The following is a 15722-nucleotide window of genomic DNA, read 5'->3' on the forward strand; positions in this document are numbered from 1 at the left end:
TTTTGATAAGAAATTCTGAGACGAATGTGTTACGTAGGGGGAGATATGGGGGGCGAAAATGCTCGAAAATTATCTTACGTTATATTTGACCGGTCCCTAAGGGTCCGTCTATACTTTACAATGTCATAAGGTAGTAAATTTCAAAGCTGTCTGAACTTCAAACAAACGTTTCTTTAGTAGGTACATATTTATTCAACATGAAAAGGGACTTACCGAATTTAAAATTCCGATCTGTGCTGTTCTCGTCGTATAACCATGTCGAAAAATTCTGATATTGTGGTCGATCGTGAATATATCCATCAGAGCCGATTTTTAAATCTCGTCTCCACGTGCAAGATAATCACTTTTCTCCTGATTGATGCTTTCACTGTCCTTAAAGGGCTTCCCATGGGAACATCAGAGATTTTCGGCTACACTTTTAGAACAATTGCTTCACACATTTGCATGATGATCTCCACTACCTTTATCAACAAATCAAAATTTCTAAGAAACAGTCTGATTCAACAAAAATATGGCAGATAGGACGCAAATAACTGCCTTATAAAAACTTACACAGAGAAATTGTTCAGAATCAGAGGGATGTAACGTTATACGATTACTCTATAAAACGTGTGACCAACATCTTTTTGCAAAGTGTTTGTGAATCTCGTGTTTAACCTTTTTTTATAATCATTGTTTTCTGTGCATATATTTAGAATCTATATCTATAGGTATTAGTTACCCATAACAATGCAATATTCAACGCCATTTAGCGTTTATAGTTTCTTTTGGGATAATCCCTTAAGTCGATTTCATAGCCTGTTGGAGGTTCGCGTAGCTACCACAGTAAGTTAAATATAGCTTGCTTGAATGGAAATAAAAAAAAAATAATAAAACATAGCAAAGAACTCATAAGCAACAAAACAGCAACAGGTTATCAATGGCAATTTCGGCAGTTGACGTTACATTTGTAGCCGTTGACATTACAACGGCAGCCACCGCTGGTGTCTCCTACACCGCCGGGTCCCCAACGTGGTCCAAGGGTTGCCCAACATATGGCTGTTTTGCAGTACGTGCAACTTATACCATCACATCCATCTTTTTTTTGTATGATAACCCCGCACTTGGGACAGGGCATAGCTATACGAGATTGGCGCATTTCCGATATTTTTTGCATTGTAAGTCTGTTGTCTACAGTAGCGTTTCCATTGAGCTGTCTATCTTGAAACTCTGCACAGCTCATTCCACCGTGAATGGCCTGAAACATATTATCGATGTATTTCAGTATCGAAATTAAAATTTTTAACATAAAAGGTTTAAACTCACCTTACAAACAATACAGTTGTAGGAGCGGCAGATGGGGCATTCAATCGAGGAGTCATTGTCATTTTCGATTATCCACCAACCCGTGCAGTTCGGTCTTCTACAGTGGAAAGAGTTGGAATTGATTTCAAAGAAGTCCATCATTTTCTTTGAAAATGTGCAGTAATCCTCGTTGCTAAGAACTGATCTTATCTCACAATCTTGAATTATGCTACAACACTTCAGAATAGGGCAGACTACCTCGACCTTCTGGGAAAATTTAATAGTGTTTGTCAAACACTGCCTGCAAACTGTATGGAAACACTCGCTAAGGATAGCTCCTTCGTGAGGTGCAATCGTCTCAAAACAAATGGGACAATCAAATGCGTCTTCGTTTGGTACCAACGACATATCCGTTAAAACCAGTAGTTTATCCATATCATCTTTGCTCAGTTCCCGTGGTTCTTTGGCTAGGTTCTCTAGCTGTCGCAATGTAAATTGTTGGTAATCGTACGGTCCAAGCAATTTTTGAAGTTCCGTGTCGATCATGGTACCGATGCATTCGAAACGCCCATTCGGGTACGGACAACAAATGGAGGGCGGACATGTTTGCATAACCGATGCCTTAAGGCATTCTTTGCAATACGAATGCAAACAGTTTTTCAAAACTATTCCTTCTTTAGGTGTTAAAACCTTTGAGCAAATATTACATTCCGAGCTTTCCAAATTCGGTACAAGGTCATTTTCTGTTTCAAGTAGCTCTTCCATGAAAGTCTGGAACTGGAAGATAGGAACAAATTATTTAAGACACTAAACATATACATAATTGAATGAGTGAGTAGATCCGGAGCGCTCTGTTAAGTTAAATAAATTTATTTTATGACAATGAATAGCAAATATTTTGCTCGAGTTTATGTTTTTTAAAACTAATTCTGTGAATACCCGATCTCAATGTTAAGAATGTGAGCTGAACCGTATTTTGAGCATTTTTTAATATTAGTTTTAAGTTTTAATGTATGTATAACGATAGAGGAATATTAATTTAATCTTCCAATTTAGTTCAGTGTGTTCCCCAAGAAGCATCGAGTGCTTAATATCCAATAAGAAATGTTGCGAACGCTCCAACAAGGCAAGCGTCCTGTTCGGTGTATCCGTTTCGGATATTTTAAGATCAGTTTTCGCTTACCTGGGGAGTTTTGGCTTCTGTTTGGGATTCCATTCTCACTGTTGACACCACAGAAAATCAACACTTCTGAACACTTTCAACGAAACTAAAATCAAACAAAATTTTCATGCGAAAAACACACCACGCGGCCCTTTTGAATTTTTTTTTTTAAATCTGCTATGAACACGATTAAACACACGTACTAGTTTTGGTTAAATTTTAAACATTTCATACACTCGATATGCATGGTTGCCAGATAGTTGCATCAATTTATTTCCTTCGTTTTTTTGGAATCGAATGAAATTTTTAGCGTATTTCTAGAGTTTTTTTTTGATTAAGTCGTATGAACCACATGTCTTGTTTCGAGAAAATGGATTTTGAAGTTTTGTAACACATTTTCAATTCTAGTATTTTAAATATAGCTCAGAAATGTCCAAAAAACAAATTTTGTTTTCATCTGCGGTGACCATCCAGTTGTGCACTTACTGCTGTCTTCACATTAAAAAAATGCTTTGACAGCACTCAGTGTACAACTGGTGGGCCACCAGGGTGAAATCAAATATGTTTAATTGAAAAAATGCATTAGGTAAGTATATGTAGATGTAGACATTTTCTGAATGAAACTGGTTAAGTCGAATTTCATAGATTCCCTTCGGGCCCGAGGAAAACCACCCGCCGTTCCAGTAAGGGATGAGTTAGCTGTGATGGACTTGGACTACATGTTCGAAATAAATCTTTTCCTATAATCTTCGTCTGTAATTCTTTTTTTCTTTCATATTTCCCTTTCTATCCTTCTTTGTCTTATATAAACAAATGTTAAGCTAAGCATACCAATTTTAAAAATACATAACGAGTTTGGGAGAAATTATGAAAAAAACCGGTTAAGTGCAAACTAAAAATTTTTGTAGATAAAAAAATAAGTGCAAACTAAGCACCGGGAAACATAACCACGAAATTTGCCAATATTTCATTCGGATAAACACATCTACATAAATGAAAAATTTCAAAGCTTTTCCGAAAAAAATCCTTGGGAAGAATTACAGCTTGCTGTAGTTGAATTCCTTAAAAAAAACCTAAAAAACATTCAAGGCTCAATTGTTTTAATACATTAAAATTTCAGGTAACGGTTTTTACCGGCTATCGAAATATATATTTTTGCAAAGGATTGGATTCGATTTATGTAATTTGCTTTGTAAAAACAATAAAAAAATACGAAGCTTTAAAACCATAGTTTATTGACGCACTTAATGGATCAGAGAAACGAGAGCGTTGATACTTGATACTATTTATCAAACTTAATCAAAGATAGAACCGTTTTTTATATTAAAAAAAACAAATTTTCTCGAATTACACACTTAACTATTGATCTCTATTGAAAATAAGTCATTATTTACTTTTAACAATAATGATAATGTTCTCTATACATATTATCGTCAATCTTTTTACACAACTGAGCGGTAAAGTGGTTCGAATATCTTGAAAACAGATATTACCTTCACTTTTGGTTCTAGTGATACACATGAAAACGTTATAGAAAACATTTAGAATACTACTATATAGGTACACGTTTCCGGTGGAACCAAAAACTTGGTAAAACTAAAAATAGGCTCCTAACTATACAGGTGAGTCTTCAGCTTAAGGTATGTACGTCGGATTGCCTGCGCCGGCCTAACTAAACCTGATCGCCATGTAGGTGCGTGAGTACAGCCGCGAAAATGTCGTCGTCCTGTTTGATTGGCGAGGAATCGGCGATGCTGGCCGATTCTTGCGATGGTGCCTCTGGTTTTTTGGACTGGCTTTCCGAGAGTTTGCTGTCAGCAGGTGTTCCGGAGTTCTGGTTCTGAATTTGCTGCTGTTTCTTCTTCATGTCCAACTTGATGGGCATCTTGGGAGCTGCTGTGGAACTGTTAAATAAAAAAAAAGGAAAAGGGTAGATGAAATCAAATATTTATGAGAATATTAAATTTATTTTAAATTTAGAGATCTAGAATTTCATATTTAGATTTCCGACATCGAATGTTGAATCAGATTTATGTTTCGAAATATTGAATTCAGTTTGAGATAGAAATTAAGATCACAGATCCAGATTAGATTTCAGATTATGAATTAAAAATTAGATTTTTAAGTTTAGATTCTCAATTTTCAAGATATAGAATTCATATGCTGATTCCAGTTTTAGATTCGAATTACAGATTCCCAATTCGGATTTCCTATTCAATGTTTGGATCAAGATTTTAAGTCAAAATATTCGATAATGACCAGATTTAGAGTGTTGAATTTTAGATTCAGATTAAAACCTTTAAACGTTCACATTCAATGTTTTGGAATCATGTACGACTGTATTTGTCACACGCCGTAATAGTATGATGAATATGATCTCACTGGTCCTTCGAACCGGATTCAATAAATATCAGACCGATCACTTAAATATAAAAGTTCACAGATCGGACTCATTATTCAGAATTACATTTCGTATAAGATTGCAAATTCTGATGTTATTACATTACACATGAAAAGCAGATTTCAAGTGTCAACTCTAAATGAAATATTAGATCCAAGATAAACCATGACACCTACCTCAACTTCTGGTCATCAGTTTTGTCTTTCGGCACACCGTTGTCCGTTCGAAGAACGGTCTTATTCTGTGCTACCGAACTTTTACTGCTGGATCCAGTACTTTCAATCGTTTGACGCTCCTTGGTTCCTTTATTAGCTGTGATCGTCGTCGTCGCCGTCGTACGGGCCATTTTCGTCGAATGGAACGGTTTGGAAACGATGAGCCGTGTTTTGATCACACTACTTGGTGGTGACGTCGATTGGACTGCTGCGACCGGTTGAGATTCTTTTTCCGCAGTGACTTTGGTCGCCGCCGCTGCCGGTTGTGGTTTTGAGGGTCGGGAAGATTTCGCTGGTTTGCGACTTTTGGCGTCGATTTCTGACGGAGGCTTCATCGCTTGTGTGCTTTGCTCAAACAAGTATATCGGCTCCTGTGCCTGTAGACAGATTCGTCGATCTTCCAGAACCACGTTTAGTCGTCCGATGACAAGAGGCTCTGCGCCGGCGCTACATTGAATCGTCGAAGCAGCCTTTTTATCAGTCTCGTTAAATTGGAACTGATAGAAATTGGAACTAGTAAGGGAGCACGTCTGTATCTCGCACTGATCCCATTCGTCTTCGTCCTCTTCCTCGTCGCTGCTGGCGGCCGGATCATCTTGTAGGGATCGGTTTTCTTTGTTCGAATCCGGGGTAGCTTGTTGTTGATTGGATTTCGATTCTTCCTCCGAACCTTTACTAATTGGGAAAATTCTTCGCTGCTCCTGTTGTTCGATTTCGGTTTCTGGTGTGTAGCAGAGGCGGGTAAGATTTTCGTTTTCGTACGTCCCTTCGATCAGTTCGTTTTTCCTAGGTGTCATTACTATATTGCTTTCCGTTTTGGACGGCTTCACTGACTGTGCAGTTCGAGGTGATCTACGTTTCGATTCGGGAACTAACGGTTGTGGGATTTTTCCTCTGGGTGAAAGCTTTCTGGGCGAGACTGCAGTGTGAGAAAGAGAACTTTCCAGATTGACCAGCTTACGGGGTGTGGGATTTTTGCGCTTAAACGAGGCTGAGGGTGTCCGGGGAGCCGGCTGTGGCTTCAACGGTTGAAGAGGTTCCTTTCGGGTCAGGACCACCTTACGGGATCCGAAACCGGGAACGCCAGGGAATTTTCGTTCGACCTTTTTCGGTACCGGCGGCTTGGAGTTTTTCATCCGGGCGATTGTTCGCAACTTTTTGGCTTCGAGTTCAGCTTGCTGTTGAAGACGGCGCCTTTCGAAAGCGCTTAGAGAAATCGGTTCTTTGTTGGGAGAATTTTCCGGAGAGCTATCGCTACTGGAACTTTCCGACGAAGAATCGGAACTACTTGAAGAGTCCGAGCTGCTCGAACTACTGTCAGCAGGATTTTTGACTGCTTTATCCGGTTCCGGTTCAGGATCTTTCTTAGTAGTTGTGTCTTCGATTACAATTTCTTTTTTCGGAGGAGACGTTCCTACTTCAGGAATATTTTCAGCTTCGGAAGTTTTTTCAATCACCTCAACCGGTGATGGTTCATCAACTTTCGGCTCCGCTAAAATTTCAACACCTTGTGAAGAAGCGGAGGGAGCAGGAACAGCAGGCGCAGCCGATTCAACAGGCCGTCTACGCCGTTCCGCATGAACCATGGCTTCTAGATTATGATCCAGATCTTCTGACTCGTCCGGTTTGTAGTAAGAACTACCGGATGAATAATCGGTCCGACGAGAGGTGAATCCTCCACCGGTTTGACTATGCGGACTGACTGAGTCAACTGATTTCGGAGTACTGACGAGCCCAGGGGTTATGGGAAAGCCAGGTGTAAGGATCTCGCACGCTTTTTTAAGCGTGGACGTGAGTTCCAGACCATCTTTAGAAGCGCTCTTACCGTACGGAGTGTTTTGCAGTTGGCTGGGAATCAGAAACCGTGGTGTAATGGGAAAATTCACAAGATCCAGATTTTTGAAAGGTGTTTCCAAAAGCAGATCGCTGTTGGAAGGGTATTCACTGGTTTCGGAAGTATCCATGGGCTCTGGCTCTGGGTCTTCTAAGGATTGCTTCTCTTGTTGCTGCTGCTGTTGAAGTTCGAGTTGCTGTTGCTCTTGCTCCTTTCGAGTGTACTCAGCACTAGATTTCTTGGCCAGAACTTTCGGATGGTCCTTAACCGGTTTGACCGGCTCCGGTCGTGTCACTTCAACCGTTGTTGATTTTTCCGACAATGCCTCCATAGGTATTTCAACCATGGGGTGCTCAATTTCGATTTCCGGCTCAGCCTCCTCTTCCTGTTTGATAACCAATGGCTCCGGTTCTGCTGGGGAACTTGTTAATTCGACTTCGTCTTTCGAAGCCCGCTTCGTACGAGTTTTACGCTCTTGCTTCTTATTATCGGAAACTTTTTTCTTCGAAGTGTTGGATTTTTTGGACGATTTACTATTCTTTGCACATGTTTGCAGCCATTGACTCGCTTTGGCAGTCGGCGTTATTTTACGAGGCGTCCTCTTGTTCGGGGTGGCTATTTTGACGTAGATTTTATTAGATTCATCCCCTACCGAGGGACCTCTGGACGATCTGCGTTTGTTCGGGGTCTTGGCAGGAGTTTTAGCGGGTGTTTTCTTCTTATTCGAAGCCAAAGCGTCTTCTATCATTTTCCCATGTAGATCTGTGAGAGAATTATTCGCAGACCCAGGATTCTTCTTAGCCGATGCCAGCGCGTCTTCCAACATTTTTGCGTGAACATCGGTTAGCGAACTGTCACCAATTGTGACGTCGGCGGAATCATTTGCTGTTGCTGGCGACGGTTCTTCTCCGGTAGGTTTAGGTTTGGGTTTACGTTTCGGTTTTTGTTTTTTCTTTCTAATGTAAGGGGTCCGGTTCTCTCGCTGTCGTTTCTCTTCTTCTAATCGAAGGTGTTGGTCAAAGTTGTGTTTCGAAATGGCACGGATCCGTTGCCACTCGTCCAGGTCTTCTTGTTTTATCGGAACCGCTGGTGTTTTGGGCACTTTGGGTGGTTGGATTTTAGTGTTTGGAGTAGGTGGTGGTGGTTCATCGCCCAGTTTGGGAAGTTCTTTTGTCGGTTCTTCACTGGCTGAACGGGACAGCACCCGGACACAGCTTCGAGGATCTTTGGCAACCCGGGGGGTATTTGATACCGAATTCGGGTTAAGTGTGGATTTGGCCGAACCAACGGAAGTGATAGTTCCAATCCCGTGTAGGGCATCCCAATTTCCCTCAAGCTTCACGTTTGGAGTGAGATTTTGTTCTTCCAATTTGGGAGTGTTTGTTTCCTCTATAGCCTCCATTCTGTTGACCGCCAATAGATGCGGTATTCGGCTATCTCGGTGATTAACGGATGGTGGAGCAGAACCAGGTGTGGGTACTTGATCCTGTTGATTTTGTTGTTTAGTTGGTGTAAGGAAATTCAGTATGCGGATATGGGAGGCCTTACGGCTTGGCGTGGAAGCACTGCGAGCCTTCTGATTCGGAATAGGAGCATTTTGAGGCGTTTGGTTTTTCACCGATTCCGGATTAGCTTGAATCGGTACGAACTTGGAACAAATACTGGCTATGGTCGATGCCATGACTTTGGTTGAGCTTGTCTGATTCGATGATGTGGTAGTTGACGTTGTGCAGACTTTGGTTGTAGTCGAAGCTGTCACTGTAGAAGTTACCGTTGGAAAAATGAGAAATTTTCCAGGACTGAGGTCTTCTTCCGCGTTAGGCAAAGCAGGAACCGCAGAAATTGCAGAAGCAGGTACAGTCGGATCTACAGGAAACGCAGTTGTGTAGTTATTGAGCACGACTGGTTGACCGTTGATCAAAAACTGATGATTGTCTTGCTGCAGATAACAGTTGGGTATGTTGATGTAGTAAAATTTTTCTGAAATTTCTGCATCCGGAATTTGAACTACTGTGCTTGGAACCTGTTGCTCCATAGGAGCTTGCTGGGTCGGAAATGGCAGTTGATTGATGTCTACTAGTTTTGTAGTGTTATCCGGTTGGATGACGTAAAATTGTGTGGTACTAGTCGAAAATGCTGACGGTTGATCAGCAGTAGAAGTAACTTCCGACTGAACGACTGACGGTAAGGCCGCTGCAACTTCTAGTTCAGGTTGCGGTTGAGCAACTTTAACTGCCTCTGGTATAGCTCCATAATAAGGAACATCAGAAATGATTTTCACTTTCTTTGCTGACTTTTTCTCCGATATAGGAACCACATTATTGTTTGTTTTCAGACCAGGTTTTCTTAACCTTTCCTTCAGAGGAGTTTCTGGGGGTGGAGTTGTTTCCGTATCTTCACTTTCTTTTCCGATCTGCGTCTTGGCCGCCTTACTGCTGATATCGTCTATAATATCGTCGAAAACCGGATCCTTGACTGCGCTGTTGACTATGTTGGCAATCAGTTCCTCGAAATTGAAATTGAGAGTCTGATTGTCTTGTGTAGACATTTCCGGGGTATTATCTGTACCGGCACTTGATCCTTCTTTCGGATCGGAACCTGATGCACCCAAAATCTGCTGCTGTTGGTTGCTGAAGGAAGTTTCTCGCTCCTTGTTGATTAAATTTGCGATTTTTTCCGTGTATGAACCATTTTCCAAAATTGTTTGCGAAAATAAATCGATCGATGGAAAAGCGGCCACGTTAATGTCTTCTTCTTCATTATCCAATACATCGGCTTCCACTTCCGGTTCCTCTTTATCGTCGGTTTCTCCAACTGAATCCGGGCTCTCGCCACCATCACCGATCGGTGAAATCTGACTTAAATTCGAAAGATTCTTGCCATTGCTACCGGCAGATTCATTCAATACGATATACGATTGAGGTTGATTGATACAGATTCGTTTCTGTTTTGGTTCCGATGTTTCCGGTGTACTACTGGATAGTGAAGGATGTGGAGACGGAATTTTCCGTTTCCTTCTGTTAACTGTTCCCAGTAGACGATGTTGCCTCACTTCAGGATCATCCTGTTTCACCGGACGCTTTTTCTTCAAGAACGAGAGCAACAAATCAACCTTCTTGGCCAGTGACAAATCACTGGGGATGGGAAAATCCTGTCCACATTTCTCCGTAAAGTTGTCCACTAAAACAGAAAAAAATCCTTCATAATCATAATCTAATTGGAAATAACTGTCTATCCTACATTTGACTTGAATTTCCCCATACTCTCGGAAGACATCGGAAAGCTTCAAGCTGATGCAGCGGACGGGTCGGAAACCTCGCTTCAGAAATTCTCGCTCCTCTTTCAGGTATGGACTGGCTTTGCAGAACTCTTGAGCCGCCTGGTTCAACTTTTCCTCGTACAAATAGGCTGGAAAACATTCCAATAGGTCGTAGCATAAATGAAGCCAAAAAAAAAAAGAAGCAAACCCGAAAAACGCCACTCACCCAAAACAACTCGAGCGATGTAAGAATTGGGAATAATTTCCATGTTTGCGCTCTATTCCAGACTCTTTCACATTAATTCGGTTCCAACAACTCTGCCGCACACTTTGCACCAAATTTCACCTACTTCCGGTGCATAATTCCGGAGAAAACCTCGAAAAAATTACGTGTAAAAGTGGGAACTTTTATTTTTCTGCTTTCTCGATCATACTGATTTTATGCGACTGTTTGAGTTACCTCGCTCGCATACAGGAACAAACAGCTGTCAATGGGTTTGCTTTGCGCGCCAAACATTGGTTAGTATCCAATTGGAATTTATGGTGGTGTTTTCGGAGAGCTTTCGAAAGCTCGATGGCCGATTTATGTTTTGGACTGGGTTGCCAGGAGCCCAGATTTGTCTGTAAAGCACAGTCTTTTGGCCCTTCGTCCAGATAATTGTCAGACACAGATTTTGTAGAGATTTCAGCACTGATGAACTGATGAACTGATGTACAAGCTCGAACAAAAAATCTTCCGAAACTTGTGTAAAATTTCCAGTGCTCTCTTTTAATGAAGCCGTTAAAAAGTGACGAAAAACAGTGCCATCTATTGCTTCGTTTGTAACTTTTGAACGACGCAATAGATGGCACTGTTTCTAGATAGCTCTTTTGAAAGTAAGAATTTTTCGAGAGGGCGCAATGGTGTTTGAACTCATTAATAAATACATTTAAATACAATTAGATGAATTGCTGTATATAATTAGATGAACTACGAATAAATTTCAGCTGAAAAAAAGCATCATTATAATGTTGTCACTAGAGAGACTGACAAAATGACAGATATACAAGCTTGAATTATAAAATTCCTTAAACTTATTCAAAATTTCAAATGCTAACATTTAAACAAGCCGAATCAACTTTTGATTTGAAGAACCTGATTCTTGGAAGAGCGCAACTGTATATGATCTCAAAAATTAATAAACTAACATCGTAGAAAAATGGACGGCTACAATATATTCACAACAAGGTAAATTCATCTGGTTCATTTTACCTTGATTCTTTCTACTAAAGAGGCTAACTAACAACTTTGAACAAGCCAGACGATCCAGTTATTTTATCCTGTTGAGCTTAAAATTAACAATCCAACGAAGAAATACAGATTCTAGGCTTCTCTGAGCGAGCATTTTCATGCATCATATCTGTTTATATTAAGTGCTTCATGCTAGTTTGAAGCAATTCGAAAAACAGCTTTAAGCGTAAAATTTTGATAACGCAAACCAGAAATGTGTAACGAATTTTCAACCACTGATCACACTGACATGACACTTAGAACAAAAATTCAAAGATTTTCTGTCTAATTTTTTTCGTCAGGTTTTGCAGGTTCGCAATACCGACGGCAGGTTTCGAACTTGAAAAATTTGACAAAAAATGCCCTGTAGGAAAAATGTACCTGTTTAGTTCGATTTTATCGTAGAAAATGCTTATTTTTTTGTTAAATTTGGGTGGCATTTCCTAACTGGGATAGCATTTATCCCCATCGATCGATGCGCACTCTGGAATCGATATTGCGTACTGTTTTAAAAATTATCTACCCAAAATCACACTTAAAATACACTTGAAGATTCACTTAAAAGTAAGAATTCAGTGCACGCTCTTTTTTTTAAACTCAAAATTAAGTAGTTTTGGTTCAAAACAGCACTTCGGTGGCTTCCCTCAACTTTGAGTTTGACTGGGCAATAGCAAAATTAAGTTCTGATAGGCATACTCAATACTAAGTTCGGCAGCCGAACTCGAATTTATCCTTTTTTCGAGGGTAGCTTATTTTCAGGGAATTGAATGATGATTAAAATTGGTTATACCCGGATGTTGCTGTGCATTGCAATTACAGAGCGGTGGAAAGTCCCGGTCAAAGAAAACTTCCGGATGTTACTTCCCACGGGAAGTAAACAACATCCGGTAGTTTCCGGACATTCCAAGCCGCTCACCATATGATGACAATGACGGACAGAATTTTACGCTGACACGGTGAACATGCATTTCATTATGAAGTTCCTTCATAGTCTTCCGGTAATTGTTCCGGAACGACATAATTTTGCGACGTGTTCGTTGGTTGGTGTTCCGGTTCGGACTGAACTCGCTAAGTGTTTTCAGTCCAACAAAGAGAGTTCAATTTTTAGTTTATAAGGTCGAACTCAGCTTTGATCCCTCGCCGAAGGAAAAAAAAGGTATAAATTTTGAGTTCGCAGTTCGAACTCCGTTTTGATCCATAGCAAGGAGGAAAAAAGGGTACTTAACTTTAAGTTCATAGAATCGAACTATGTTTTGAACCTCGGTCATACTTAATTTTGAGTTAAAAAAAAAGAGCGTGTGGATTTCTTCATTTCAAGTTACTCATGTACATTTCACTTACCCCTCACTTAAATTTAAAGTGAGCGAGTCAATATTCACTTCCTCATCACTTGAGTTTTAAGTGACTGGCACTTGAATTCTACTGGGCGTCCACTTTCTTTTCCGCTCACTTGACCGATCACTTAAAATTCAAATGAATCTACGAATAGCGCATGTCAACAATGTTGGGATTGAATGTATTTATTGTGGTTTGGAACGGAAACTCAAACGAGTTGTGTTTGCGCTAGTAGACGCAGAAAAGAAGCTATTTATTAGTATGAAAACAATTCTAGAGCTCGATGAAAGTATTGCCATGATGGTTGTTTGTTATAAAAAGTAAATTGTGATGAATAAACCGTAACCAAAATATTAAATCATATTTTTCCTTTATTTCTACTTTTTCAATTTCATAATTTCAATTCAGAATTTTAAAGCTCAACAAAAATAAAAGTAAGTATAAAATCAAGTGAATACTCAAAAGTACTAAATTTGTTTATTATTATTTGCAGAAAACAACAACAAAAATTTCCTGTTTGAGTGAAAAACTGATGGGTGTTTTCAAGTCGGAACATTTATTTGGATCCAATAAATTAGTTGCAAGAAACTGATATTTTTCCATTTTTTATTTCAATAATAAATTGAATTGAATCACAAAGTTAATGGTTTATTAAAATGCCGAAATTCCACCTGGAAATTCTCTTTACTAAAAGATTTAAACGACCTGAGCATACATTCAAAAATTCACTTTGCTGCTAATTTAAATTTCACTTCGCCGCTCTCTTGAAATTCACTTGACGGTCACTTAAAATTCACATGAAATGACAAATGGCGCAAATTCACTCCAATCGTCACTTACATTTTAAGTGAAAATTATTTTCGGTGTAGAAAACGAAATCGAGTGTCCAGTCAGTATGGCCAGTGCTTCAACATCCATTTGCTTGAAACTCGTCAAATAGATACGACCTTTTCATAATTGATTAAAATCCTTAGGTAGGGTTAGGACAATTTGGCCTTGCTTCGACCAGACCGAACTGAACGCCATGAGAAAATTTTTAAACGGCAGATTTTGAAACCCATGTTATTCTTATGCGAGACCGGAAAAACTAATAATAGAGAATTCGTTTTCAAGCGGTGGTGCACCGGTGCACTACCGGTAGTGCACTTTTTATCGTTTTCATGCTCGTTTTCACGATAAGTAGTGCACTGGTAGTGCACCATAAAGTTGACGGTGGAACACTCTGAAAATATTTGGTGTTGCTTGCGCTCTCACCAATACTATCATGAATTTTGAAAACACGTGCTTCCCGATGTAAACAAATATCAGCTGGTTGGTTTATTTCTATACCGCAAAAATTGTGTTCGAGCTGTTTTTTTCTCTTTTCATCCCCAAGAACGGAAACTTGTTCCGGATTCAATACCAGTGTCGTTTCCAACAGAGGCGGAGAATTTCACCTGGATGGCACGTTCCAAAGCAAACAACGCTCCCAAGAAGAAATGTGTCCAGAAGGCTTGCTGCAATCGGCTCCAGGCGATGCCGAAAAACAGCAGCAAATCAGAGTGCAATAAGGCCAACCCAAAGATCTAGTGGAATCGCCCAAACCGAAAAGTATTCTTGTTCGGGAGGGTCCTATAAGTTGGTCTTCACAGAAAGAAGCGTTCAGCTGCATCGAAGCTACTCTGCTACCAGCCAGCTTCGAGCTGTGCCTTAGGGTGACGATGCTCGGTTGCGCCAAGTCCCGGATTCCCACCCGTTGCCCTTCAAAAACGGTAGTTCGATACTACACCCGCATTGGGAGCTTAAATTTCGTTAGTTTCGGTCTGTTAGCAAAATTTTCTTCCCCGACTTCCGCGATCCGAGTTCCAAGATTTTTTTTTTGTAATCTTAAATGGAAATAGGTACTCGAACGAAGGATTTGCGAGAAATAAACGTTCAAAATACCGGAACCTTCAAGCTGGGGTAACTGCAGTCTAGCAGCAGCAAACATAGACCGCCCAGAATCAGCCGGTATTGCAGTTCATCAGAGCCAAAGGCGAATCTACTAAGCAAAATAAATCTGAAATCTTAACAATTCAACATAATACATAAATTCATGCTAAAATTTTCATATTGTTTAAAAGACAATTATCAACTAAAGTAAATTTCATTTCAATTTTCGAAGTAAAACGAAAACAAAATACCAGCTGTAATGGATTTTTGACAGCTTGATGTTTTTTGTTGACACTGCCGATTTCACGCACACCTACAAAGGTGAGTGCAAAACTCGATTCATGCTCGTTTTCAGCGTGGATGGTGCAAAACTTTCGGGTGGTGAAAACGAATACGGTATAAAATAATTCAATGGGATGTGTTTCTTGGATTATAAACTATGCATTCTGGTCGTTAAACTTAACAGATATTGTGTATAGTTGAAAATATTTGTACATTAAACTCAAGTGACTCGAAAAAATGCTGATGGCGTTCAGTTCGGTCTGGTCGAATCCCGACCATTTAATTGACTAAAAGTTTTTTTTTTAATAGGGGCGACTAAAAGTTTGTTATTTTGTTTTGTTTACATTTCATTTTCTTCTTGACAGTTCTCTCTGGTGTCCTTGTTGACATCTGGTGGCTCAACCAAAAAACATAAAATTGATTCAAAACGGTCGTCGGGACTTTACACACTTTTCAAGGCTTAGCTTGTACATCAGTTCATCAGTGATTTTAGCTCAGAGTGTCCAGATTTTACAGACTCACAAAATTAGGCGATAAAATCAATATTCATGTATCTAATATGATCCCTAAAAACAAGTCTCAGCAACCAAAATCGCAGTCCAAGTTACCTAGTGTGGACTAGGCTTTAGGAAACCGTAAGTTTCAACATATCATATCATATCAAAAAGGAGTTATGGAACAAAGAAAAAAAGTGCCCCTAGATACCCCACTCTCTCCTATAAATTTCTCAATTTTTCTATAATTTATTATACGAACAACGGTCAACCGG

The 15722-nt window shown here is 39.9% G+C and overlaps 2 protein-coding genes across 2 annotated transcripts; both read right to left on the reverse strand.

Moving 5' to 3' along the window:
- Window positions 1–231: 231 nt before the first annotated feature.
- Window positions 232–2602, reverse strand: LOC129748987 (ranBP-type and C3HC4-type zinc finger-containing protein 1-like). Its single transcript, XM_055743805.1, has 3 exons — window positions 2468–2602; window positions 1306–2061; window positions 232–1237 (listed from the first exon to the last, which is right to left on the reverse strand). Exons 1-3 carry the CDS (start codon window positions 2498–2500, stop codon window positions 917–919), a joined length of 1110 nt encoding a protein of 369 aa, XP_055599780.1. The 5' UTR covers window positions 2501–2602; the 3' UTR covers window positions 232–916.
- A 1073-nt stretch (window positions 2603–3675) lies between these two features.
- LOC129747247 (protein piccolo-like) lies at window positions 3676–10610 on the reverse strand. The gene is made up of 4 exons (XM_055741354.1): window positions 10382–10610; window positions 10137–10304; window positions 5024–10076; window positions 3676–4350 (listed from the first exon to the last, which is right to left on the reverse strand). The coding sequence occupies exons 1-4, from the start codon at window positions 10422–10424 to the stop codon at window positions 4119–4121; spliced, it is 5496 nt and encodes a 1831-aa protein (XP_055597329.1). The 5' UTR covers window positions 10425–10610; the 3' UTR covers window positions 3676–4118.
- Between the last annotated feature and the right edge of the window lie 5112 nt (window positions 10611–15722).

This window comes from Uranotaenia lowii, chromosome 2 (genome assembly GCF_029784155.1).
Source record: "Uranotaenia lowii strain MFRU-FL chromosome 2, ASM2978415v1, whole genome shotgun sequence".
Taxonomy (NCBI): Eukaryota; Metazoa; Arthropoda; class Insecta; order Diptera; family Culicidae; genus Uranotaenia; species Uranotaenia lowii.

Excerpts from the sequence above, each read along its gene's own strand:
- LOC129748987 (XM_055743805.1), bottom strand. The coding sequence starts at position 2,500 with ATGGAATCCCAAACAGAAGCCAAAACTCCCCAG. Across the intron at positions 2,062-2,467 it reads CAGAAGCCAAAACTCCCCAG|TTCCAGACTTTCATGGAAGA; the intron begins GTAAGCGAAAAC and ends CCTATCTTCCAG. Across the intron at positions 1,238-1,305 it reads ACAACTGTATTGTTTGTAAG|GCCATTCACGGTGGAATGAG; the intron begins GTGAGTTTAAAC and ends AATATGTTTCAG.
- LOC129747247 (XM_055741354.1), bottom strand. The coding sequence starts at position 10,424 with ATGGAAATTATTCCCAATTCTTACATCGCTCGAGTTGTTTTGG. Across the intron at positions 10,305-10,381 it reads CATCGCTCGAGTTGTTTTGG|CCTATTTGTACGAGGAAAAG; the intron begins GTGAGTGGCGTT and ends AATGTTTTCCAG. Across the intron at positions 4,351-5,023 it reads ACTGATGACCAGAAGTTGAG|TTCCACAGCAGCTCCCAAGA; the intron begins GTAGGTGTCATG and ends TTTATTTAACAG.